General features: G+C 37.6%; 1 protein-coding gene across 1 annotated transcript in view; it reads right to left on the bottom strand.

Annotated features, from left to right (window-relative positions):
* ME1 (malic enzyme 1) overlaps positions 1-27,637 on the bottom strand; it is a 145,987-nt gene that overhangs the window by 22,803 nt on the left and 95,547 nt on the right. The window contains exons 7-8 of the mRNA XM_015858973.3: positions 6,572-6,681; positions 593-690 (exon numbers count right to left, since the gene is read on the bottom strand). Of these exons, the coding sequence (XP_015714459.2) occupies positions 593-690; positions 6,572-6,681 (208 nt within the window). The remainder of the gene's footprint in view (positions 1-592; positions 691-6,571; positions 6,682-27,637) is intronic.

Here is a 27,637-nt window from a genome sequence, read left to right as displayed (position 1 = left end):
AAAGAATCACTTATCAATATTTTGCTGAAACGTATCATTCTTAATGGATTTTATATTTCAGCCAACAGATCAAATATAGGAATAGATTGAAAAGCAGGTAATGAAATGAGCCAGCAAACCACACAGTATTTTTTGATTACCAACTCACATATATTAGTGGTGTTGTTTCTGATTCTTGTTCTTTATTTTTCAGTTTCACTGAGAATCAACTGAGTCAGATTCCCTTTTTCTACTTAACAGTTAAGAAATATGTACTTTTATTAAGAATGAGCTCACATGGCTGGGAGCATATCTACCATAGCCTCTTTGAAGTACAGAAACACTGACAACACTAATAAGAGAACCTCAAAATATCTGTCTGTGAATTCTAGTGTCAAAAAATGAATGTTCCTAAAAATTTCTGGTGAAAAATATGGGGCCTGACTACATGATCAGAAAAGATAAGTTTAGCTTTGAATTAAGCAGTGACTTTTATCAGGCCTCAGTGATAATTCTACCTATTTTGTCTTCTTGCAAATTGGATGCATTATAACTTAAATAAATGTTAAGGAACATTTTCAAAGTAGCACTCCTACTGTCTACAATCACATACCTCTCCAGCTCCCTGGAACAACACTGTGTGATCTGATAACCTGTTCTTAGTGATACGCAGAGCTGCAAGAAGACCTGCAACCGCAACAGACGCTGTTCCTGAAGAAATAAATGGTTATCTTTTATTAGTCCACAAAGAACTACAAGGCATTAGGCAAACTTTTCATATAATTTCACAGTCTCTTTCAGCTAAGATACAGATACTTGGCCTAGTGAGGAAATATTCAGTGGAACTGCTGCTTTCTGTACTTGGTCTTTATGAAAATAAGATGTAGGTGGGAATATCTTCACTCTAACACTAAATAAAATACAATCGATCAATCAGTTGATTTTACTGATTGGGCATCATGAGTGGCACAATCAAAATACTACAAAATATTGTTGTTACAATCTCTTTCAGGAAGAAAAAACAGGATAGCCCAAAAAGAAGCATTCTGAATGGTTCCAGACACTGAAAATTAAGAATGGACTCACTCTTGAAGCACTGGAGATAACAGTTCTTCAGAGCTGTTGAGAACTGATAATGCTACAGTGACCATAGTACTACATTGTAAGAAACACTTACTTCTCATATAGATGTTGTCAGAATAGAATAGCAAATTGCAAACATGTACGGAGAAACCAAGGGATCTCAAAGGATAAGATCAGCTTATTTGAGGCACCAACCCTCCCACTGCATCTGAAAACTTCTGTAATAATTCTTTTGAGGGTACAGTTCACACTACTGATTTTTCCTTCAGAGGAACTTGAGCCCTTCAAGAGCATTTGGCCAACTGTGCATTGGTCGTTTCCCCTCAACATTCTGTTCCCTTGTGTGAGGTACTTCTGCTATTCACAAGCTTGCTTTACCACAAGCAAAGACAAGTTTAAAGCTTTAACTTCTATGTTAAGCTCAAGGAGATGGTCAAAACAGGTTTTCATATTGTAGGCACACAAAACCTCTAAGTGTCAGGTAGCAAAGAAGTTAAAAGTATAGCAGCAGTAAAAAACCTGGGAGTATGTAAACCTGTCCTTAAAAGACATTATTTGGTGTTGTAAGCTTGGTTTGGATCAGCAGTTTTTATGTAGGAACATCTAGTTTTCATAAATAAATACTTAAAAAACAAGAGAAAATGTAACCCTTGATAAAAATCAAGCAAATATTTTGAAGCCAGGAAGTCCATCTGAACAGTTAAAAAGCACATCTATAGGACTAAAGAAAAAAATGTTTGTTGTGTGCTTTTGATTATGGCATTTTCCTTCAATCATCAGGAATACAGGACATCTTGTTCTAAGCCCACTTAATGTTTAGACCATACAGTTTTGTCATTTTTAGTCATTTTTATTACTTGCTCAGAGCTGAGATCATCTACTCTCTTCTCCTGCATTTAAAAATAAATAAATAAATAATGGTTCCTCTGAGGCATTGCTTCAGCAACACCAAGTGTCAGGCTGAGACACTTCCACCCAGCAGTGTCCAAGAGTTAGCTTGTTTCTTTCCCAGACAAATTTAAGTCTTCCTCTGGAAAGTGCCAAGTTGGCAAAGACCAATAATGGCAAACCAGAGAAGTCAGACCTCCTTCTCAGTTTCCCTTGGTACTCTACCAAACAAAACCCCATCCTCTCTTTGGATGCCAAGTGCTTTCTTCTATTTTATGTTACACAGCTGTGCTTGCAGGAGAGGAGGAGGAAGCTGACATAACATAGCTGTCTTCTAAAGCCATCGATCTGCCCTCCTGAAAAAGAAGGCCCCGTTCCCAGCTCCTGCAGTCCTTTCTGTCAGACAGGAGAAGGCCAGAAATCACAGCACAGCAGCTCCCTGACAGCAGTGGAGCTCTTGGAGAGCCAAGAAATCTCTCCAGGCTGCTTGCTAATGATGGAAACAAAATAAAATAGTGTTAATTTATCATGAATGGGAATACTGGGATCCTGCTTATCTTCCTGGCTGGTGTATTGCTAAGATTTTTAGCTGGAAAAATTGACTGTGATTATATCTGATCAGCTGGAATACTTTAACAGAGTCAACTAAATACCATCTTTTGTTTTAAGGAAAAAGAGACAAAATACAAAAAATAAATCATAGAATCATTTGAGTTGATAGAGACCCTATACTGTGTTGAAAGCCAATACAATTTTGCACGTTATGTGAGCTTTTGCTACCTGTTTGTTCGTTCTGATGACGATTCAGACAGTTTAGGATAGTAACATATAAATATTCTACATTTCTAATGAATCACAATTTTTACAGAAGAACTGCCCTGAAAATGGTAATTTAGATGTACTCTGTATTGTTTTTTTTCAGCCATTTGACTCTAGAAAGTATAATGACCCTATTTATTAGAGCACTGACTTCTCTATCACCGTTTGCTGCTGGCAGCAGCTGTCATCACTCCTCGTCAGCAGCTTCCCTCATTCATTCCTCATGGAAGGAGGGCAGCTGGCTGTGTGAAAGGCAGATCTGTCTGACCGGAACTGCTCCCATCTTCCATTTCACCATGAACACTAGGTCAGGTTTTTGAAAAGGATCAAAATGCAATTCACATCAAACTGCCAGAGCCTGACTGGTTCTGGAGGATGTTACAGTGCAGAAACAGAATCTCACTGCTTTTTCTGTTCTCATCACATGTGAAAGAGAGAAATGGCTTTCCTGGATGCTTTCACAGAGCATAGGTTGGTTAAATCTGCTGTGTGCAGATCAAAATGGATAGTGGCATTCTTTTGTCCCAGTTTTTCTACACAATATCCTAAGCAAGATTAATAATGAAAGGTATTTTTCTAAGGGAATGTAAACTTAGATGCGAAACATGAAAGTGCACTATCCTTTAATAAGTTTTTGTATTCAATTCAAAATACTCTAGTCTTGCTTGGTACTGGAAACAGTATGATCAAGCATGAATATGGCACAGGAATTCCTAGAAACCACAGACTCCAGGGCAGGCATATTAAAAATGCTTTACAGAGCAGTTTTCTTTCAGTAAATATAAAAAATAAAATAAGAAAAGGAAAAGGAAAAAGAAAAGGAAAAGAAAAAGGAAAAGGAAAAGGAAAAGGAAAAGGAAAAGGAAAAGGAAAAGGAAAAGAAAAAGAGGAGAAAGGCCCCAAAACAAAAGGATGGGAAACTTACTTTTTATTGGATGCAGTTTAATTTCAATAAGCAACAATTGATTTATTGCACTGAAGAACTTACACATTATTTAAATTTAACAAAATGTAGTCAGATCATTGTTTCCTTTATGTTTTCTCAACAGCATCTTTAAATGCAGGCAAACAAACCAAACAAAAGGAGAGGAAGCTTTGCAGAACATCCTAAAATTTTAAGTATTCATTCTGGGCTAAAACATTAGGAAGTGGTAAAACCAAAACTTGTATTTCTCCAAACACGACATAACAGAAATCATATGTTAACAGTGTCATTCTTCCAGCTGACACAGAGTGCTGGAAAAAAATGCATCATCCTCTTTTACTTCTACTGGGAAAATAAACATGAGAGTAAGTGTTCTATCTAAAAGGTGCAATCTCATTTAGTAGTGAGGTAAAGGTTGTGGGTAGTTCACATCCCATAGAAACCCTATTCCTGCTCCACACTGAAGCACAGGCAGTGCAAAGAGGGTGGGAACATGCAGGGAAGGAACATGCCCTTTTAAAAGAGCAAATGTGTTGTGAGGAAGGATAAAGCACAGAATTGCTGTTGGCTGGGGCTGGAAGGGACTGATGGAGTGCCAAGACCTTGCCCATGCAGAGCCACCTGGAGCAGGCTGCCTGAAGGCAAGATTTTTTCACCCATAATGAGGGAAAAATGAAAGAGAAGAATACTTGTATATACACATTCTTGTAGATACACTTGGAAAAGTATAAAAAACTACTCTGGGGGTCTTATTTGAAAACAAATTGATTTCGGCATGAATTTACCATCTGGAGAGGTGACAGCATGCATATACCAGAAGAAAAAAGCACTTCATATATCCCTCTGGTATAGGTCTTGATAGGGTTGTTATTACTATCATTGCTGTTAAATTTAAAAGATTCTAACTTCTGTTCCACCTGTAAGCACATTTCACACCATGTTAGGAAAGAAGTTTGTACAGTTTACGCTTACTATCTGAATTCGAGATATGATAAAAGCATTTCAATTTCCATATCTCCCAATTTCACATTTCCCAAATTCTTTATAAGAGAATGGATTGGACTCCCCACACCCATCACAACTTTTTACTTTAGTTTTGTTGTTTTTAATAAAGTTTTGATTCAATTAAACAGCACACAGCTGTTAAAAACAAATTACATCTTAAGATCATGATGAATATTGAAGTTATTTATATGGAGAAATTACACTGTACTGAAATTATTTTTGTTGGCATAAAGTCTGGGTTCTGCGCCCATAATGGCACAATAAAATAGTGCTAGAGTGCAAAATAAGAACTTACAAAATTATATGCATATAGAAACATCTTTCAAAGATTGGCTTATGCTGTAAAAGTTTGTCATTTCCCATGGAAGCAATTCTGAAGTACAAAGGTGGGGAAAATCACAACTGTTGGCTGAAATAATTGGCAACCTAGAGAAATTCATCCACATCAGCAGTGACTAAAAGCAGTCACTGTGTGATGAACATTGTGAGGCTCACATAAAATGAATGCTCAACCCCCGAGACATGGACACTAGCCTTGAGCCACTGACTGTGCTCAAGTAGCAAAAAGTCTGTATCTGGGCTGTTATTCCAATCCCACATTGCAATCAACAAAAAAGATACCGAAGGTTTTTTTTTGTGGAGATATGAGGACAAATGACAGAGTGCTAAAGCAGGTGAACTGTATCTTTCTTCACCTTCTGGAGGATATATGAGCATTATGACTTCACCCTGAAGTCCAAAATGTCACCTAGGGAAATCCTAAAAGACCCTTAAAGACAAATTAAATTGCAGAAACTGAATAAATCTAAAGAGTCTGTGTGGTTGCATGACTAAAGAACTCATGAGTCCCTGAAATGGGATCTAGGTCCCATGAGTAATATAAAAATGATTTCAAAAACTCAAGCGCCCAGTGCTTGGCTTTGTGCCCATGAGAGATGCTGGAAATTAAGATAGTTCAGCTCCCAGTTTTGATCTCACCGGTACTAAGAACACCTGAAGTTATGAAGGGGCAAGAAGCAGCTGAGTGTACAGCTCCTTCCTTCCCTGGGTGCCTCTCCCCAGTCTCTTAGCAAGGAAATTGTGCAATTAAGGTCCTGGAGAAATCATTTTCCAGTGCTGCTTTCCTGACAAGAATTTAGACAGCTCACAAAGGAACTTGTCTTCTTTCTTGGGAGGAAAAATTTGTGAGACTGAGCACTGAGGCAACCCCATTGCTTACTGACCCAGGCAAAACCCCAGAAGTCACAGCAGAGCAGTCACACAGGCTCTGACTTCTGCTGCCGATTTTTCTCATTGGAGATCTTTATTCTCATCTTTGTCCTTTTTCTTTCATCAGTTGCTACAAATGACTCAGACTGGAAAGCAGAGTCAGGGGGATAATTTCCCTCTCAAACTGAATGCAGCACTGAGACTACAACACAAATCAGAAGGATACTTAGCTGACTTTTCAGTGTAAGAACTGAAAGAAGTGTTGACATTTATCAAGGAAGCTCTGTTGTACAGAGAAATGATAGCTGTAACTGGAAAGGAAAAACAAAAACAAACAAACATAAAAACCTGAGGGAAGTGCAGAAGTGCAGTCCAGGCTTGAAACTTGATATTTGCCCAAAGATCTGAAGTAAATCATTTATATCAGAAAGCTAAGCACACAGTGAACTACTGAAAAAAAACCCTGAAGATGATCATCTAAATAAAGCATGAGAAGGGAAATAAATGAGAGCTGAAAGGTTAAGGTCAAAGACAGCTCAGCAGAAAGCCATGCTGAGGAAACCCAAGGCTAAATGTGACCCCATACTAACATCCTCAAGTAGCATAGGGAAAATTATTTCTCTGACATGTAAGCATCAGAACAGAAGAAAAAAGGTTTGTTACCTTGAATGTCATCATTGAAAGTGCAATACTTGTTACGGTACTTATGCAGCAGGCGGAATGCATTAACATTAGCAAAATCCTCAAATTGAATGAGACAGTTCATGCCATAACTGGAAAGATAAAATAAAAAATGCATTATATTATGAAAAATATGTAATTGTGTATTATAAAGCTACTAATATTGGCAATCAGATTTTGAATACAAGTAGAATATGATTGTATGTTAATGTCTGTTAATATGTTTCTGTAATATTCTGTATCTATATACTTATATAAATTATCTAGAAGGAATAATTAGAGTGCTGATGTTCTTTACTCAGTTTTAGGTACAAAACAAAAGATCGAAGATAAGACCATCTCTCTGCAGATATCTCAGCAGCAGTCTTCATAGATCAGTCACCTAATGAGTAAAAGGATTGGCCCCATTAGGGAGGGCAGTAAATAAGAAACACATTCAGAATGTGGATTTTATTTTAATGTTATTTTACAGATCAGCAACTCAACGTCACTCACAGAGCCGCACTAGGCCATTCCTATTATAAAAGAAGCTTTTAGTAGCAATGTAGTTAATCTAGACAAATGGTAAACATATGACAACGTGTTAAGGAAGGAAACCAATAGCTGAGAGTTTGAATAGAGTTACACTTGGCTAAAATATATGAAAACTTTGTGCATATGTAAAAAAAAAAAGTTATCTGAATGTTACATCTACTGTTTGACTGGGTTGTCAGAACTGATTGTCTGATATGAATTTGAAACCTTTCTTAAACAGTGCACTCAGAAGCAAAGCTATCACCCATTTCAACGCTTTGTTGTCCTCCTAGCTAATGAAATAATTCAAACTGACATTTTCTATAGTATGATTAAATCATCTGTATATGCTATATGAATACACTATATTTTGAAATACAAAAAACCATAACTAGAATACTTACATGAGGGGGGAAAAAAAGAGTACAACTTGAAGATTTTAAAATGTAGGGTCAGAAGTAAAACTGCCTATAGAAGTTTGGAAATATCACATAAATTTTATCCTACCCTGGAATAATATTAGAAGGTCTTTAAAAAGTGTTTAATACTTTTGTAAATCTAATGTCAGTTCACACAGAGTAAGAGATTTTCTGATAAAAACTTTTAAAGAGTACTGAAGTGAGGTTTTGTTATGAAATTATTCCATTAGAGACTAAGCAGACAAGATCTCAACCAGTTCCTGCTTCATCCAGAAAAGCAATACATGCATATACTGAGCAATTCAATATAAATACTCTGCTCTAATGGTAAGTGAGTTTTCTTTAAACTATACATATGTTTGTCAGCTCTGTTTAGCACAGACATAAGTGTAGAAAATGCTAAAAACTCCCATAACTAAACTAATTTCTGTGGAAATCCCATGTTTACAGACACATTACAATTAACCATAACTACTGACAATAAAACATCCCACTGGCAATAATGGTAATTCCTGCTGAAAATAAGTGTATCTTCAGCTTTTGTGGAAAAACCCAGGCTTCTTGAGTAGCATATTGACAGGCAATCATTAAAAGACAACTTGGCTAGTCTGTATTTGAGTATAGTAAACCATGGCCCAAATAAGGCCTTGATTTATTGTCTTCAGTTCCAATCATATTGCATTATAACATATTTTCTTGCATTCTGCTATGATATTTAGTAGATTAGTTTTCTCCCTTTACTCATTGCTGTATTGTTCTTAGGCCCATCTCCCTACCTTTTACCTTTTCGTCCTTATGACCTATGTCAGAACATGGGTCCATGGTTTCCCCCACCCCGTGTAGTCACAGAAACGGACCTTTATTAAGGCCCAGACTGTTGACAGTAACTTCCTAAGGCCCGACACTCTTAACATCTGTTCATCAGTTCTTTACACAGATACAGCACAGACTGACTTCACTGAATTTCCTCAGATGACACACAATGACTCAGGAAGGTTCAGAAGGAAGTAGGTGAGATTTGCTACAAATAAAATAATAAGATTTAAAAATATATTAAATAGTTGCTGCTGACCATTGTGTGGTGCAAGTTAAATGATCCCACAGTGCTGCAAGTCTGAGTCACACCTAATATATCACACTATCACTTGTCTGAAATAGAAACATCTCTGCATCTACCACTGTGCCTCACCCAGGTATATATAGGGGATAACTGGGAAAGTGGGGAAGCACATAACTAACGGGCAAGTTTAAATTGAAAGGTAATACAAATTACCAAAGAAAGAACTTAACTAGTGAGTATGAACTGTTTCAACTTCAAGAAACTATAAATCTAAGTCCTAGACTAGCAACACACACAATAAATGAATATCAGGTATACACTGATTCTCAGTGCAATGTCCTACAGAATTCTTAACTATTTTCTGTCTCTGGAAAATATTTCTTTGGTAGCAGTGGCTTGGCTTCAGTAATCTGGCTAGGACTGCTGGATTCCAGAAGGCGAGTATCTCGTAGCTGCAAATTCCTCTTTCATCTGCTTGGGCTCTGTCACTGTGCTAGCTGATGAAAATAATTATAAATCATCCCTAAAAAGTGATAATTCAGACATCTGCTCTCCCTTATAAATCTGTTTCATCACCCACATCATTTAGTGTACTTGTAACTTAGTCTCATGAAGTCACATAAGCAGTCTGAATCACAATCCAACTGGACACGAAATCAAAGGCAACTTTCTCTGTTATGAACAGAAAATGCTGACAAGAGTGATGGTAAGTATGTAACTTCAGATTTGTTACTGAGTGTTGGAGGCAAACACTGGACAATGGATTAAAAAGAGACAGTCCACTAGAATGCTGTATGGTTGTCAGAAAACACTCCAATGCTATTGCCTATTTACAACGTATTTTGGGTAACAGTTTTAGTTTATTTTGCTCTATTTATAAATAAATTTATATTCAACCATATGTGACAACAATGTTAATCTCTCAAAATAATTTTCTGGATTATATCTTTATGTAACAATCTGGAGAATAATGTCCACTGTTCCTCAACCATACCGAATACACAATACTAGCATTTTGACAACCCCAAATGGGGAAAACTCTCAAGAATCTAATGGGAGCATTAAAAGTTTGGGCATGATTTTGAATTCAAACCATATGATCAGTAAAATCCATGCTTACTTCTGCAGCAAATAATTTTTTCAGGAAATATATTTAGATCATTTGTTCTTACTGCCAGTCATTGTTTTGGAAACCTTCCTAAAGGGGCAAGAAGCTGTTTTTTAGGCTTTCAGAGTTTCCAGAATCCTATATGAACATTATATATATTTTGTTCATGGGGTCTGGAACTGAAAGAGACTTAAAAACCATCAGAATTGGCTGCTGACATCCATTCCCAAGAAGGGGCTGAACCAAAATGGTAGCAATATTGGCATTCTCTCCTTTTCCTTGTGCGTCAGTCAGCTCCTCTGCCAGCCAGGCCCATTTATAGTAAGTGCACCAAGACAATGTGGAAACAATCTTATTCCTTCCTACTCCAAGTGCTCTAAGTTTACTCCTTTTCATACATTTCTCTGCTCAAAACAGACTCAAAACACTACTGTGATCTCATTGTTGTGCCAAAGCTTTCAGGAAAGGGTATCTTGCCACTGTCTCTCCCAATAGCTCCTCTGACCTGGACATCTTCACTTCCCCTAGCTTTTAACTTTGTTTCATCATGCATCCATCCTAATACCCCTACTCCTAATACAATTTAAACCTTCTGGTTAACTTCAGCTACATTTGGCAGAGGGGGATGGAGATTTGCGCACTAATTACTACCTGTCTGTTCCATGGAAAAAAAGTGATGGAGATGAGAAACACTCGCTTAGAAACCTGATGTGCTGCAGCTGCACGGGACAGAAAACCCTTCAAGGTGTACTCAGCTCCTGACAGTGCTGCAATGAAAATAGCTTCCCAGGAGAGATATCTTTAAATAACAGATACTTTTCACTCTTTGTCCTGAGTTGGAAAAGCAAGTTGGAGACACAGCATTCTTCACAGGAAGAGATTTTCTACAGAAAGCTGTCTAAAGAACTGTCAGCATCTCAGCTTTCCACAGGAAAGTCTGTTACGTGGAGAGTATCTCTGATTCTTATAAGGAGACAAATAAAAAGAGATTTTCAGTCCATGCTCAAGTGCCTCTTACATAAGAGGCTTCTCATGAAAAAAGGGAAATAATCTGAAAGCTTTTGCAATACAGGAGCATACATAATTACTACAAGAAAAAGATGGTCTATTTTTTAGCTTATTTTTTCATAAACTTGGTTGCATCACACTTTGTAGAGACTACTACTTGCTCTTTGAATTGAAGACTTAATTGAAATATTAAATGGAAAACATTTTTAAAGATACTTTGTTTAATTTTTGTGCATTTGTTGCTCAGTTAAAAGACTGATACTGATGGTCACTAGAGAAGCTGAGGTAGTTTTCCTCTACTTCAGTATCTCATTAAACATTGGAATAGGCTCCCCAGGGAGGTAGTTGAGTCATTGTCTCTGGATGTGTTTAGGAGCTGTTTGGATGTGGTGCTCAGAGATATGATTTAGCAGAGGGTTGTTAGAGTTAGGGTCCTATGGTTAGGCTGTGGTTGGACTTGATGATCTTCAAGGTCTTTTCCAACCTGGGTAATTCTATGATTGAATTATAAATCAGATGTTTCAAGGCTGTTAAACCTAAAGACTGTTAAGTAACTCATCTAAGATAGCACTGTTGTCATTCTGAGTGGGTTTTTTGTTGTTGTTGTTTTAGTTGGTTTTTGTTGTTGTTTGTTGTTGTTTTTTGCATTTAGATGTTGGTTCTAAAGTTCTTCATAGAATGTTCTTAGGAACAGGGCCCAATCACAACCATGGCTTTTCCAGTGCATACTTATAGACTCTTTTGAAAGATGTGTACTAATATGAATGAGCTATGACTGGAAATATATATAAAAGCACCAGGAGCAAAAGCACTGGAAATATAAAAAAAACAGCTTGATAACAAAGGACAGTACTGACTGCAGGAAAATTAGAAAGAAAAATTCCTGATTACATCAAGAGCAGCAGACCTGAGCTCAACTTATAAGGAAGACTCTAACCACAGGAAAACAGCAGCAACAGCAGCATGCTACCACAGCACATTCCATATACACTGATGCTGCAGGAAGTCAGAACACAGACTGAAAAACTTCAACATGAGAGCACACAGACAAACAGACAACAGTTTCATCTGATATGTTTGGAGACCAAACTAACCAAGATCCTTGGCAAAAAGAACCAAACTAGTATAGCTGTTGGATCCTAAAGATGTGGACAACCTGTGTGAAAAGAAGTTTACCAACTTCAGCCATAAGGTACCCAGAAAGCACACTGTAGGCTTCACATTCAAGGCCCTTCTGCCTGCAGCGCTGCTCATGAGCAATCCTGGGCAGACCACCAAGACACACATGACTGATGCTCATGAGTGTAGGTGTAAGACCAAGTAGGTAAAACCAACTAGTTTGCAGACTTTGTAGTATGAAAATACCTCCCTCTTCCAGACAGTCTTGCACTGTGTGTGATCAAATTTATTTCCTATTTGCATACTCTGCCAACGTGCCTCCTCTCACTGCGGAAATTATTCAAGTCCCTCAGCCAGAAGGTGTCTGTATGACACAGATAGTCCTATGCTTGTTAAACAAATAATTTATACTTCGGATATGTCATCAAGTCAGACACGAGCCAAACTCCTACACTTTGTTCTTGGCATACACAAATATCAGTACTAATAGACCAGGTCATTGCCATGAGAAAACATACTACACAAAAATTTCCACAAATGCAGAAGTATGCAGGCTTCACTAATACTGAAGTTAAATTAGGGGAGGAAAAAAACAACAACAAAGAAACCCACAACAGATCAGTATTACAAATGTTGATAACATTCTTCCTTAAAAGTAAAAATTCCATATGTACTTAAAGTTAGCAGTACAGCAAATTAGAGTGACATTTCCTTATGAATCTGCACTGGTTCACTTGTCACATGATTCTTTGGAGAAGAGAAGGCTCTGGGAAGACCTCATTGTGGCCTTCCAATACTCAAAGCATATAAACAGGAGAAGGGATGACTGTTTACAAGAGTAAACAGTGATAGGAGAAGGGGGAATGGTTTTCAACTGAGACAGGGGAGGTTTAGATTAGATATTAGGAGGAAGTTTTTTACACAGAGGGTGGTGATGAACAGGTTGCCCAAGGAGGTTGTGGATGCCCCATCCCTGGAGGCACCCAAGGCCAGGTTGGATGTGGCTCTGGGCCGCCTGCACTGGTGGGTGGCAACCCTGCACATAGCAGGGGGTTCAAACTGGATGATCATTGTGGTCCACTTCAACGCAGGCCATTCTATGATTCTATGATATGATCCTAACCCCACCTAAGTAAAAAGTAAAACTCTGGAAAATGTGATTCTGCTTCTCCTAGCTATTCTGCTTCTTTTTTCAGTGTTACTGTTCTTGCTGCTCTATCTGTGCCTTTACCAATGAACAAGGTAAAATTATGTTCAGTTTTATATTCATTTCAAAGAGATGAGCGCAGATTTGAGACTGATGATCTGAAGTTTTTTTTTTTTTTCTTTTCAGTCACTGCGGTTCTTTTTTGGAGACTTGGCAGCATGACCTCCAGAAAGGGAAGAAAGGATACTCAGCAGATGAAGCAGTCAAGTTTTTGGCAGACTAAATCAGTAACACAAAGAAACAAAAGAAAAATCCATCTCACCTGGAAAGAGTGAGCAGCTTGATCCCTTATGAGTCCTTACCTGCAGCTAAAGGTGCAAATCACACCATTCCCTCTCAAAACTTGAAGCAATGTTGAGAAAGCTCTTCAAGCTTTCAAAACATAATGAGCAGCCTTAATTAAGTGGCTTTACACTGAACAAGAAAGGTTATATATTAAAAAAGAGCATATAAGATACATCACATGTATTTAGTAAGGCACCTTATCCAACTAAAACCATTTGCATCTGATTTCATACAGTTGATTCCTGGACATATTATGGACGCAGTTTTTAAGCATTTGTTAAAAATCTATGATTACTACTGACTGTTTCAGTCTGTCATGATATTTTGATTTGCCAGGAAAAGTATCACAGAGCCTCAGTTGTGCTGAGAGCTGTGCTCTCCTCAGTGCCACCAACACACTTTTCAAACAAAAGGTTTCAATGCTCTAAATTTTTGCCAAAATGATTAAAAAAAAAAAAAAAGTACTGTAGCACTTGAGCGCTGGTCAGTAAATAACACGGGAATGTCACAGAGAAACCTTCCATATGATGAAAGATACAATACTGGATATATTAACAATTACAACAAGTAGTGGAGTCATGTTCTGAGAAGCCTGGATTCCTAAATCTGGACATGAGATGTTTCTCTGAGCAACTTTTCAAATTTCTGTTTTAAAATGAAAGCTGCACTTGAGAAAGAAAATGTGTCATTTGAACAAATTAAATTTGCATTGCCTGTGTGCAGGCACAGCAAATCAGCACATAAAATTAGTTTGTTTTATAAAGGCTTTATCTTTTCTTGAGAAAGAATTTTTGTATATTCACTGCCCAGATACTAATTTCCCCCATTTCTAAAAAACGGCGAGGGTTTGCACTATAAACAATAATGATAAAAGGGATCCTTGGCTGATAATTTCACATTAGTATGTTTCGTATTTTTCCCCATTTTACGCATCTGGGTCTAACTATATTTAAAAATATTACTTCAATAAGGGCTAATTTATTAAGGTACTTAAACATATGAGAATTCCAGCTTAGATCAACAAGGCTGTTCCTCTACTTTAACTTAAGTACATGCCTTGCTGCCTTACTGAATTAGACTTGAGTGATTTAAAGCAAACGCAGTGAGCTTTTGGAAAAGGTATTACGTCTTTTTAAAGTTAGCTAAGTGCCTTTAGGAGGTAAAAACAAGATGCTTGCACTTAATTCTGTATTTAAATAGATCTGTATGAGTCTATAGATGTGTTCTCTAATACAGGAGATGCAATTGGATAGGAAAATTAGTAGAAAGCCTGGGGCAGCACATCTGTTCTTTTCAGCTGCTGCTTAAGCTATAATGAGCAGATGGAAATCTCGCTTTTACCACTGACAGCTTTCACCTCAACCGTTAAAATGCAAAAAGTAATGGCCTTTCAGAAATGTCAAAAAGGCTGGTAGTAGAAATTTGAGAGTTATTTCCAAAAGATTAAATGCATTCCACAATTTTTTGTACTGTTTGATCATTTACGAAACAGATCACACCCTCCCCAAATCCTTGATGGTGTTTTTTTAAAGCATTAAAGTATCTTATTTACCTGCAATACAAATTGCTCATGAGAATCATATTGGAGGTTAGATCAGAGAAACAGAGAATGTAGAATTTATTCATATCTGAGCATTATTTATACAGCATGCCATTTGACTTGCAGAACTACAAATGTTACGTAAGAATATCACAGAAAAACTGAGGTGGGAAGAGATATCTAGATCCATATGGTCCAATTCCTGCTCAGGAAGACTCCCAAAGCAGGGTGTCTAGGAGCACACTGAGGAGACTGCATGACTCTATGGGCAACCTATGCCTGTGCTCCATTATCCACTTCATTTTTTAATGGTTGTTCTACAGTTGTTCTGCAATGAACTGAGCATGTTATACTGCCTTCCCTCTGTAAATCTTAATTAAGTATGAAACAACATACTGAAAAATTCACAACAGAGCTGTAATTCCATTGCATAGAAATTATTCAGTTTTATTACAAATATTACAAGATCAACTTCAATGAAGAGTTGCCAGTATCAGACAAAACATTGGGACTTCAAGAAGAGTATTTAAGAACCATTTACAACCACACACTGACATTGTTTTGTTGATAAAGAAACTTTAAGTCTCTTCTCTAAGTCCCTAAAGATTGGGAAAAATAAGCTGCACCAGAATGTTTTGGTAGGTTTTACAGCTCCTAATTTTAATTTCAAGTTTCCATAGTTAATCACAGAATCACAGAATTACCCGGGTTGGAAGGGACCTCAAGGATCATGTAGTTCCAACCCCCCTGCCTAGCAGGGCCACCAAACATACACATTTACTAGATCAGGTTGCCCAGGGCCCTGTCCAACCTGGTCTTGAACACCTCCAAGGACGGGGCATCCACAACCTCACTGGGCAGCCTGTTCCAGGACCTAACCACCCTTCTAGTAAAGAACTTTCCCCTAACATCCAACCTAAATCTTCCCTCCTTCAACTTAAAACCATTTCCCCTAGTCCTGCTATTATCAGCCCTTTCGAAGAGTTTACTCCCCTCCTGGGAGTAAGTTCCCTTCAGGTATTGAAAGGCTGCAATGAGGTCACCTCGCAACCTTCTCTTCTCCAGGCTGAACAAACCCAACTCCCTCAGCCTGTCCTCATAGGGGAGGTGCTCCAGCCCCCTGATCATCTTTGTGGCCCTCCTCTGGACCCTTTCCAAAATCTCCATATCTTTTTTGTACTGAGGACTCCACACCTGGACACAGTACTCCAGATGGGGCCTCACAAGAGCAGAGTAGAGAGGGATGATCACCTCCCTATCCCTGCTGACCACCCCTCTCCTGATGGAGCCCAGGATCCTGTTTGCTTTCCGGGCTGCCAGAGCGCACTGCTGGCTCATGTTAAGTTTCTCATCTATCAGGACCCCTAGGTCTTTTTCAGCCGAGCTGCTCTCAAGGACAACTCCTCCCAGCCTGTACAGGTGCCTGGGGTTCTTCCGGCCCAAGTGCAAAACCTTGCACTTTGCCGTGTTGAACCTCATTAGGTTCACCCGAGCCCAGCTTTCCAGCCTGTCAAGGTCCCTCTGAATGGCATCTGTTCCCTCCACCGTATCGACTGCACCACTCAGCTTGGTGTCATCAGCAAACTTGCTGAGGGTGCACTCCATTCCCTCATCGATGTCATTAATAAAGATGTTAAAGAGCACCGGTCCCAAGACAGACCCTTGAGGGACGCCGCTCGTTACCGGCCTCCACCTGGACATAACCTCCCTGGATAACACCTTTTCATAAGAAACATGAAAACTTGCAGTCTACCTTGGACAAGTAAGAAACATTCTTTCCAAAATAGCTCATAGCTATACTGATCATCATTTACCTATGTGAAAAATATTCCACATCACTAACTGGATGGCATGGTATATTCCTTAAGTCAATCCTCATTCTCTTCAAGCATATTTTTTTGGTAGACAGAGAAGCATGTAACAGAAATTTATTCCGAGCATATAGGAAAAAGAGCTGGGAATAGTGGTTGGAATGGTTGCATCGGCAACCACAGAACTTTGTAATACGTCCCACCACTCATTAGTAGTCAATATATTATAGCCATGATAATATAACCTAGAAATAGTTTTAGCATACATCTATTCAAAAACCAGGGAGGTAGAAAAGCTCAGACTTAATTTAGAATCCCTTTAGTCAAAGGGAATACTGCAGACTCACAAAAAGGTGCTCTGTCATGTGAAATAATGAGTAAATGCATGAGCTGAGATCTAAGTGGCATTTCAGTAGAAGATGGACAAGTGTTGAAAAGAAGTGTCACATTCCCTCTGAAATATTACAGAACAGACTTGCATCTTATGTTTTGGGTGTGCACCACAGCCTTGGGTGCTGTAGAACCTGTTCTTTCAATCCACGGTACCATCACATGTAGATGAAAAAAAGCAGTGTCTTAAAATGCTAGATGTGTTTATATGGGTTCTGTATTTTGGACAGAAATATGTCTCGTCTCTTGTGACACACTTTCCTTCTGCAGTCAGTCTACAGGACGCCTGCTTAGTAAACTATCCTCTCAGAGACTTAAGAAGAGGAGCAACCAGCTTGAAGTCATCAAGTTCGGACAGGCTCTGAATGTCCTAATCCCAGGAAATTGGCTAAATCCCTAGTTTACCACCTTCTGCAGCATGCAGGCCAGATTTAGTCTCAAAGACTATAGCCAGGAAACATGGGGTTCAAGGCTTCCTAAGAAAACCATCAAGTTTTATGTCCTCGAGAGCACCAAACCTTTAGAAGTTTTGTGATCATAAAGAGAGAAGAAAATGAACTGTTGCAGGAAACTCCACAGTACCACTCTGACTCAAGGAGAAAGGGAAGCATAGCACTTCTGCTAATAGGCATCAAGAGCATTTCTGGGTTTTATGCCCATTAAAAATATGAAATCATTCTATTTGAATAAATTATTCATAAATATTGTGCAGTTTCTGCTATCATCCTCCTAGGCTGAGATTTTTTACATATGAAGAAGTAACTTTGACATCTACAATTGCCTGAAGCCACTCTCGCTGTCTTAGATGGAATTACTCTGGAAACTAACACAACAATGCTCCATAACTTGTACGTTGTCTAAACTTTGTGGCAGTTGAATACCCAAAGTGCAATAAACTTCCAGTTTGTGATTCTTTTCCAAGAACACCATCTACAACACTTTAAGATATCTTCCCACTATGTATCTAAAGCATTTAACCTTTTTTTCCCACTCCACTTTTATTTACATTTGTAAGGTCACTCGGATAATAAAAGTGCAGGACTAAATCTTTGCTCTCTATTACAGATGATTTAAATATCATAGGAAGATTGGTACGGAAGCAACTAAGGGAAAGGATGTGGGATGGAAGAAGAAGAAATCAAGAACTGTTTATCCCTCTGGGGTGGACTATATGAATTCCTGCTTGGACACAATGTTATTAAATATTTTATTGACTACAGCAATTTGGGGAAAAAAATGTTATTACTGGAGTTTAAACATGACAGAAACTTGAGTTTGTAATAAGTGATGAAATAGGTTCCTCTCTTGGAGCCTGGGCAAAGGCAGAAATATAGTTAATAACATCTGGGTAAATATAAACCTATAAAACAAGGACCAAAAGTGAAGGACTTATCTGTGGAAAGATACACTTCAAAGATAGCTATCAGCAATGACATTTAACAATGCTAAGAAAATATCGCAACCAAAGTAGTCACTGTATATAACGACTGTAGAGATAGGGGGAATATCTACTACAGTTGGAGTAATCTTTCCTTTGAATTTGATATAGTACAACCAAAGCTGTAATACTTAGATCATTTCTGAATTTTATACTTAAATAATTCAATATCAAAAACAACTGACTGAAACCAAATGCCCCATTAAATGCAGAAGGTCAGACAAGCCTGCAGAAGCTTTTACTTCCCTTTTAAACTTGTAGTACTCATAGCTGGAAAAATGCTTAAATATCATACAATAAATCTCACATGCATTTCCAAAAACTCAATTGTGTACTCTATAGAATGATTGAAAAGACTTACAAAAGGTGAGTTTAAACTATCTGAAAAATGAAAAAAAAAAAAAAGTGGGAAAATACTTGCAAAAGATATGAAGGCATTCAATACAGAAGATTAAAAGAGCATGATGTGAAGAGTAGCAGAGCTGTGCAACAGAGAGAAGATTAGGTGGAGGTAGAAAATAGAAAATGTGCAGAACCATGAAGTAACAAAAATATTTTGGTGTAGTAATGCAACATGCAGCCAATGAAGAGATTTGAAAAAAAGGGCAAGTATGAATAGTGTGAAGGAGAGGAAGATGAGTTTGGCAATAGTATTTGGACTGCCTGGAAAGAAACCAGGTGTGTAACAGGAAGGCCAGAAATTACTGTAATCCAAGACGGAGATTATACAAGTCTGAAGTGTTTTAAAATCTTCCCTAATAAAAGACAAGCACAGAAAAGAATCACGTCCAGAGAAAGACGTTAGAATAATCTTATACATCCTAGCAAAGATGGAGAGAACACTTACTTCCCTTAGAATAACTGAATATTTTTGTGCTGTTTTCTTTTTCTTTAAATTAGTAAAACTGTAATTTAATTTTCTATCACTGGCTGGTGCAATGTAATTTTCAAGGACAAAGCCAGCAAAACAATTGCTGACTCAGCAGAAATTAAACAGCACTAGAAATAGGTAGCTCTACAAATGCACATCATACAGAAAACACCTCAAACCAGAAAACATTAGCACATGTATGTGTTGTGTATGTTCTTGGGCATGGTGACCTGTCTCTCAGAAAGCCGGCCTTACCCTTCTTAGGCAGTTCCATAAAAAAATGAGAATCTAGATTTTAGCTTCCATGCCAAGCCTTAATGTAAGAGATTCTCTAAGAAATAAATAAACCTCATCTTTTATGTCACACCAGAATTTTACTATTCTGTACTAAAAAAAATTGCTTTTCCAACAACTTCGCAAGTGTAACAGCAACATAAGTTAATAAGTTAATTATGTTTAAATTGAAGAAGCTGTCACAAGAAAGGTGAAGTAGGACAGTATCATGTGGATGATGACAGAAATTAATGGAAGTTCAGAGGACTTTCATGGACTCTACGTAGTCGCCTCTAAGGAAAATTCTCTTCAACTTGTTATGGTTGGTCTAAAACCTGAGCACTTCTCACTCTAATATGAAGTGTTCTGCTGCCCCATTGGCATCCCTGGTATTCTGAGCAATAACACCACCATTACAAAACCAAGCTGTAGCACCTTGGTTGTTCTCTGCTTTCATCTGTGTTGGATGACTCTCGAGTTACTTTGGATCAGGAAATTCAGAAATTTCCTGATCCAAAAAAGAAAAAACAGACTTCACAGAAAAAAATGAACTGGTAGAGCAATGACCATGGAAAATTTAAGATTTGCAGTAATTCTCTCAACTAAATAGCAGTTCTCACAGATGACATTCAGCACTTTACTTTTAAAGGTAAGGAAAAGAAAACAAACACCAAAAAGACCTGGGAGAAAACTTTTTGAAAGTGCTTCAAAAATTAACACTTTTGAAATTATTAACCAGATTTCAACAGAAACTTTGTTTTATACTACTAACTATATTCTTTTTGTTTTTGTTTTTTTCCTACAGCTTTAATACTGTGGTTTATATGCATTTTGATACTCCAATCTTTACACAACCCTCAAAGACTAACAAAAACCCTTTTCACGGCTCTTCAATAGTACAAATGTTGCGACCACCATTACTATTCAAATAAGTCAAGCCTTCACATATTAACATCAAAATCATCCGTGATTGGATTTATACTTGGGAAAAGTTGGAGGAATGTTTATAAACTTTGCCATGGAAGTGGAATACTAAAGCTCAATAGAACGGAATATTTATAAGAGTAATGTATTTTCCAGAAGTCATCATAAAGAAATAATAGCCTCTCTTGCTTTCATTGCAGAAACAGGAGTGTTCTGAAATCCCTAGAGATAAAGTGAAAGTATGAGCATTGCATTTAACATTGAAAAACTGGCAACACTTGAAGCTGCCCTATACTGGACACATTACTGTAGCCCATGCTAGTGGCTAGGGTTCTGTTTTATCATTGTGAATTTAGCTTTCTTAAAAATTTCCTTTGGAGCAGTTTCAAACTTCTCAGTCCAAACTGCCTCCCTAGTAAACTTATATTCAAATATTTATTAACAATGACTGGAAAAAAAGGTTAATTGGAGACTAAATTAAGGTCCCAGGAGTGTTCTTTTTAACATATTAAACAAGCGGCTAGATGTTTTAGATGGCTTCTCCCATTAGTCTCTTCAAACAGTCAAGATACTGTCAGAGACCTCAGAAAAGCAATGTGTAAGATTGCAGCTCTTATAATTAGAGTAGGTGAGAAAAAGGAAGTTGTTGCACACTCCTCAGCTCTGTTTATAATCCTCTGGTGGGCTAAATTCTATCCTTTTCATGCTAACATTTAGGGCTTCCCTAAGGGAAGGGCTTCTTTTAGACCACAGAGACATCACACCAATGAGATGCATTTTTTTTCCCTCTATTTTTCCAAGCTGTTTAAAAACTAATGACAAATATATTCCAGAATCCTTAGATATGACAGTAGCACATAGACTTTGGAAAATGTACATGCATTTCCTTGTCTCATGTGTAATGTGCATGACAATTTTAAAGGCTACCACACCCTTACAAGCTGGAATGACAACAAGCTCTGAACACCCCACACAAGCACTTGAAACAGCTTGTAAGCAAGTTAACCTGCACACCCTATTCCATCTGTGACAATAACACTGGGTGACTCTCAAAATATATACTTTTGCAGAAATACAGGGAAAAAGCAGATGAAAAACGTTTCAGTACTTTTTTTCTTCTAGTCATGAAGAAGCAAATACATGTATGCATATTACATTTCTGGGAAAAATATTTGCATGGGAAGAAGTCTAATGAAGAAATGTGTGTTATCACAGAATTAATAGTGTTTCCAGCTTACACAATATCAAATTTCTAAAGGGTTACTTTAAACATTCACTGTTGAACGTTCATCTGAGGTCACTCCCAAAATCCACCCCTCACTCTCTGGTTGCGGTGCAATGGCTTCATAGTATCTGTGACATAACAACTATCCTCAGAATTGTGCTATCAGCTTGTACTCTTGCATGGACTGACAGATACTATCAGAGATGATCATCTGAACTCCCTTAATGAAAAACTGTATACTGATGCCTCCTTTTTTCACACAAGACTGTCAGTTATGTTTCTTTTCTCATCCCTAAGTCTGCAAATTCCATAACTTTCTAAATTAAAGACTGATCTAAATCCTGGTTACCACTTCTATTTGCTGCTAGGATTTAGTTGATAAAAATATAAAAAAGATTCAGAGTGATTACATCACAAGGTTTGCACACACTGGCAAGATCCCCTGTACATTAAAGTAAAATAAAATAAAATAAAGGAAATAACAAACATCTCTTCTCACAGTCAATAAACAATATTATTTCAGAACCATGTATTATACTGAATTAGGTTCAAGCAGTTCAGGATATAATGCAACTATTGCTTCCAAAACGCTACAGAAGAGGTTGATGAAAGAATAAGATTGGTACAATAATTGCTGTGCTTTGAAATGGAGTATTTGCTTACAGTTAAAATTTTCCATTCAAAGGGTGAAAAGTAAAGCTCATGCAGAAGCCAATTGGAAGGACAGACTGTCCATCTTCTTTGTCACTAGTGTGTCATGTATTTTCAATATTTGCTCCCACAAGCTTTTAATAATTAGAAGAAGATATGATGCATATTAATAAATAGCTTAATTTGCAAGACATACTTATGAAAACCTGAGGGAAAACTGACATTTGACTCTACCCTGTGAACGAAAGCACAGCCACCAAACAGGGATATACAAATAATCTGCTTCCACTAATAGGTTACACCACTATTGAATATCCTCCTTCAGAATTGTGAAGGAAACTCCTCCAGAATTTAGGAACATTTCCTCTTGCCAGAAACACAGCTGGTTCATTTTTGTTTTAATCTGCTCTCAGAGCTCTATCAAGCAGCAATAAACTGAACTTCATTGAAAATCAGGATCAGATGGTGAACTGAGATTAGCCCTGTAAACTTCTCACAGTTGACACTATTAGCACAAGAAAGTCTCCTCTCCTTCTTCATCTCTCCCTGACATGATTTAAGGGGCAAGATGCAAGATCACATGTACTAAGACATTAGCTACTGTAATCAGTTTTTGTGTTTTGTTTTTTATTTATTATTATTATTATTATTTTAATGAATTCATTCAGCTTCTCATCCAAATGCTCAGAAGACACTGGATGGATTTTTGGTCATGAAACACATACCCCTTGCACTGCTTCTCTCCCTCAGCTTCCCTAAAGAAGTCCAGGAAAGATGTACAATAACTGTAGCTGTCCGCAAAGCCACTTTCCTGGAGATGGGAATAATGAGCTTTTGGAAATGCTTAAAGACTACTAAATAAGAAAAGCATCTAGCAATGATCTGGTAAAACAGTTTTAATGCCATGAGATTCCACTCAATATCTCCAGTACTATTATTTTTAACTGGAAAACTAGGACAGCAGCCAATTTTATACTCCTGGAACTAGTATTGTTTTATAAATTTATACATATATATGCACACGTGTCTTTTAAAATGTCTACATTTTTTGGCATTCGGTATAGACAGCAAGGGCTTCAAATCTTGACAAGATTCAGCTAAATAATCAAGTCTCCACCCATCTCCAAATATTTAAAGCAGAGAAGAATCCAAATATTTTCAGTTTCTCATTGTTTGAGATATTAAAAAAAAAATAAAAAAAAATAGGCTTTTGAAATTCATATATAGTGTATCATTTCTGGGATAAGAATTCAGAGTGAGAATACACTGTACTGAGTGATGAGCTTCCTGGAAAAGCAATCTGGGAGGGTGGAGAGTCCTCTGAAAATAGTTATACCACTGAAATGCAGCAGCAAAGACAACTCAAATTGTGCACTCAAAGCTAGCATTCAATGGCTAGCAGAAATGAGCTACTGCAGGATGTAAAATCTAAGTCACCACAGAGAGAAACCCTAAAAATAAAAGCTCTGGAAGTCCGCTTATCCACTTCCAGATGTTCCTTATCCCATATCCACAGAAGCTAGAAGCACTGTGAAAACTAATGTGTCACTGGACAATGTGCCCAGTTGGGCTCATAAGTGTAGAACTTAACAGCCGAACAATTTTCTGAGTTTGCCCTAGGTTTCCAGCAAAAATTCTAGAATTCTGAAATCATGCATATTAATGCCATGACCAAAGGCAACTTCTTTCCAACAGGAAGGGTGACACTGTGGCTTTTACTGGGGTACTACAAAATTACTTATCAGCTCTCAGCTTTTGTCTCTCATCCAAGAAAATTTCTACTGTCTATCTTTGTATTTTCAAAGTACTTTAAAGAAATTCTTAACAGGTTAAAATATTTTTGAGATGCCATACTCTCATGTTTTTCCTGAGATTTTTGCAATCCTTGCTCAAATCTGAACTTCATTCCAGTAAGCATCTCTGTAGGGGAGTATAAACTTTACACTGGGAAACAGACAACTGATTCTGCTGAAGCTACATGCTATACCTCAGCCAGAACTATCTGGATCGTACTTGATATCTGAAAAATCTGCATACAATAGAGCACAATTTTTCAAACTGCAATATTACAAACCAACTATAAAATTCACATTTACATTAACATTGAGAAGTCCTTGCCATATTGTACCATACAAATTGGAAAGTACTTCTCCCAGCAAAGACCAAGATCACATAATGTACTCCTATTTGAGCCAAGCCAATAGCTGAGAAGGAGAAAGAAACACATTATTACAGAAGTAAGCCTTCACAAATTCTAATCCTCAACTGGATCCCCTTAAATCCAACGTTAGTTCTGCCTGCCATTGCTTGACTAGAGCAAACTTAACTGGGAGAGATCACATGAAAAAGGGGTCTGCAACTCAGGTATAAAGACAAGATGACTTACATGGAACAAGTGAGATCTTTCACAGGAAAAGAACAGATGCACATACAAAAGCAAAACAAGGCACATGGAGCAAACCTCATTTCTCAAACATATTTACATCTATTTAGAACACTTTTCATCAATAGTGACTATACGGTTTTGACCATAATTTCATGTTCAAGTTATATTATAAATCAACTACACAAATGCTCCTTACACTCTCCATTTTTATTTTGTTTAGTGACAGAGTATGTGAATACAAACAGTTTTAAAGTAAGTACAACAGATTTGGAACTGAACCAGCAAAATTAATAGCAGTGAAGGAGCCATCCTTAGGGACAGCTTGATACGTGGCAAAAGTCCTAAGTCAGTATTCACCACAATCTTTTCTGAATATTTTGCAGAGCTTAAATCATAAACAGATGTTTGTGGCAAGAAAATCTGTCTCCCCTTTCTTCTTTCAGTGTATTAATCACTCTAAAATAGAACTATTAAGATAATATCTTGCTGAGTCTTTATTACTTAGCAAGGTTACTAAATTCTTCACTTACATCCCTTTTCAGACAAAGTTAAGATTCAAAATTTGAGATGATTCAATGATTTATGAAAAGTTATAAAAAATATCTAAATATTTGTACTCCAGGAGCTCACAGAGGAAATGATGCCCCACTGTGTTTCATGGTGGCAGAAGACAGAGAATCTCTGATTTCAAGGGCTAAGGGTCCAAGGAAGTGATACTACCCAGTGTCCTCCCTGAGGCTGGAATACGTAAGTTACTCAGAGAATTATTTACTTACATTATGACATTATGACAAATAGGGAGATTATAAGCAGGAGGGAAATCAACTTATACAAGAAGACAGTGGTGGATAGGGGGAACTGTTTTAAACTAAAGGAAGGGAGCTTTAGATTAGATGCCAGGGAACTTATTCACAGAGAAGATAGTGAGGAACAGACTGCCCAGAGAAGCTTCTCCCCTTTGAAATGGGGATGACAACATTTTTCTCTTGCTGGATTTGAGAGAATGAAATTGAAGAGGATTGAAATACAGCATGGGACAGAAGCAACTGTATAAAAAGGAAAATAACATGCACTGAAAACAAAACTTTGAGGATGTTTATGAAGATAAGAGAGAATTGTACCCCCGAGAGAGGTAATGGAGGAGCAAGAGACATCAAATGACAGAGCTGTAATACAGAAAGGATAAGGTCACAGGTGTGAAAATGCAAATTAAATAAGTAACAAAAAGAAAATAACAGAGCAAATGAAGCCTTAAAATTCTTTAAAAAAAAAAAAAAAAAAAAAAAGACCATTGGAGATTTTTCTCAAAGTTAATGCTACAAGGTAAACCCATGCTGTAACAAACCTCAGCTCCCATCCCTTTATGTATTTACTGTGACTTCACCACATGGTAGTATGTGATCTTACAATGTGCTCCCTGAGATTTAATTGCTGCTGGAAAGCCAGGCCTGGAAGGGTGGGTCTGTGCCATGCTCTGACAGAGCCACTCAAAGAGCCAAGGCTGCAGGTCCCCCAATAAAGCACACTGGTGCAATGGTTTCAGAAATAGTAGGGGAGAGACTGCAAAGTTATGGAAATCATGAAGCAGAAGAATAAAATAAATTAAGAAAATCATTGATGCATCTGGAAAAGCAGACTGTGAATTATGAATCAAAATTCTGAAGCATATGGAAAAGAAAACAGTCACAACATAAAAGGATTAGAGAAAATTTAATTTAAGAAAAACAATAGGCAAAAACATGGTTCATTTAATCCCATTCATGTCCTCTTCATAGATAAGTGAGCAGTAAAGGAGAAAGAAGAGTTGAAACTTACAGAAGTCCATAGGGGAGAAAAGGCAACAAGATGAGATACTACAAGTAGGAGGAGGAGGTAAGCAAAATCAGAAATATATATGGTCAAAAATATGGAATGAGTGAGTCAATGAAAAGTTAGTCACTTCTTACAAGGGAACAAGTGTTTCAGAACATAAAGGTCTCATTTCTGCAGTGACGTAAAACTTGGATACTGCTCAGCCTGTTAGCGCACAACCTTGTGCTTGTGAGCTGCTGTAGGTGCTGCACAGGCAGCGTGATTGTTCCCATCCTCCTGGACTGGCAAGGTAGGATGCTGCTGCCTTAAGCAAAGAATGTCCAAGCCACATCACAGCAGATTTATTGTCTCTAGCAGCCTCTGCCCCTGCATGAAAACATGAAAATCCACAAAAATTGGCTACCCTTATTTTTCTTCATTTCTGAGTCTTTTACTATTTCTAATGCACAGCATGTTTCAGTACCAACCCCTGGGCAACACCTCTCATGACAAGTCACCAGCTGGATTTAACTCCATTCACCACCACTCTCTGGGCCCGGCCCTCCAGCCAGTTCCTTACCCAATAAAGAGTGTACCTGTCCAAACCATGGACTGCCAGCTTCTCCAGGAGAATACTGTGAGATACACTGAAACTGCAGTAAAAAACCTATAGGAGAGCAGTAGTTCCAGTGTAAAAAAATGCCAAGACACAGCACATTTCTTAAAACCCCTACCTCAAGAATTGTGTTGCCCTTTATCAGCCAAAAAGAATCACTTGGACTTTCCCTTCTTTTTCAGTTGGTGTAAGATTTCTAACAAAGAAAGAAGGCAATATGACAGAAAATGAGATAACATTCAAAAACTTTTATATAGTACAATGTCACAGTAAGAAACCAAGGCAGTGGTTTTCTTTGGAGCCAAGACCACTTTTTTTTTTTTTTTGACAAGAATCTGTTTTGTCCTGTGTTCTGTGAAGTGGTTATTTGACATTGCCTCTGTTCATTAAGCTAAACCTGCTGCCAACAAGCC

This window comes from Coturnix japonica, chromosome 3 (assembly GCF_054131305.1).
Source record: "Coturnix japonica strain WE chromosome 3, WE-NBRP24, whole genome shotgun sequence".
Classification (NCBI taxonomy): Eukaryota; Metazoa; Chordata; class Aves; order Galliformes; family Phasianidae; genus Coturnix; species Coturnix japonica.
Note: the sequence above shows the minus strand (reverse complement) of the source record. Positions and strands in the feature narration are given on the sequence as shown.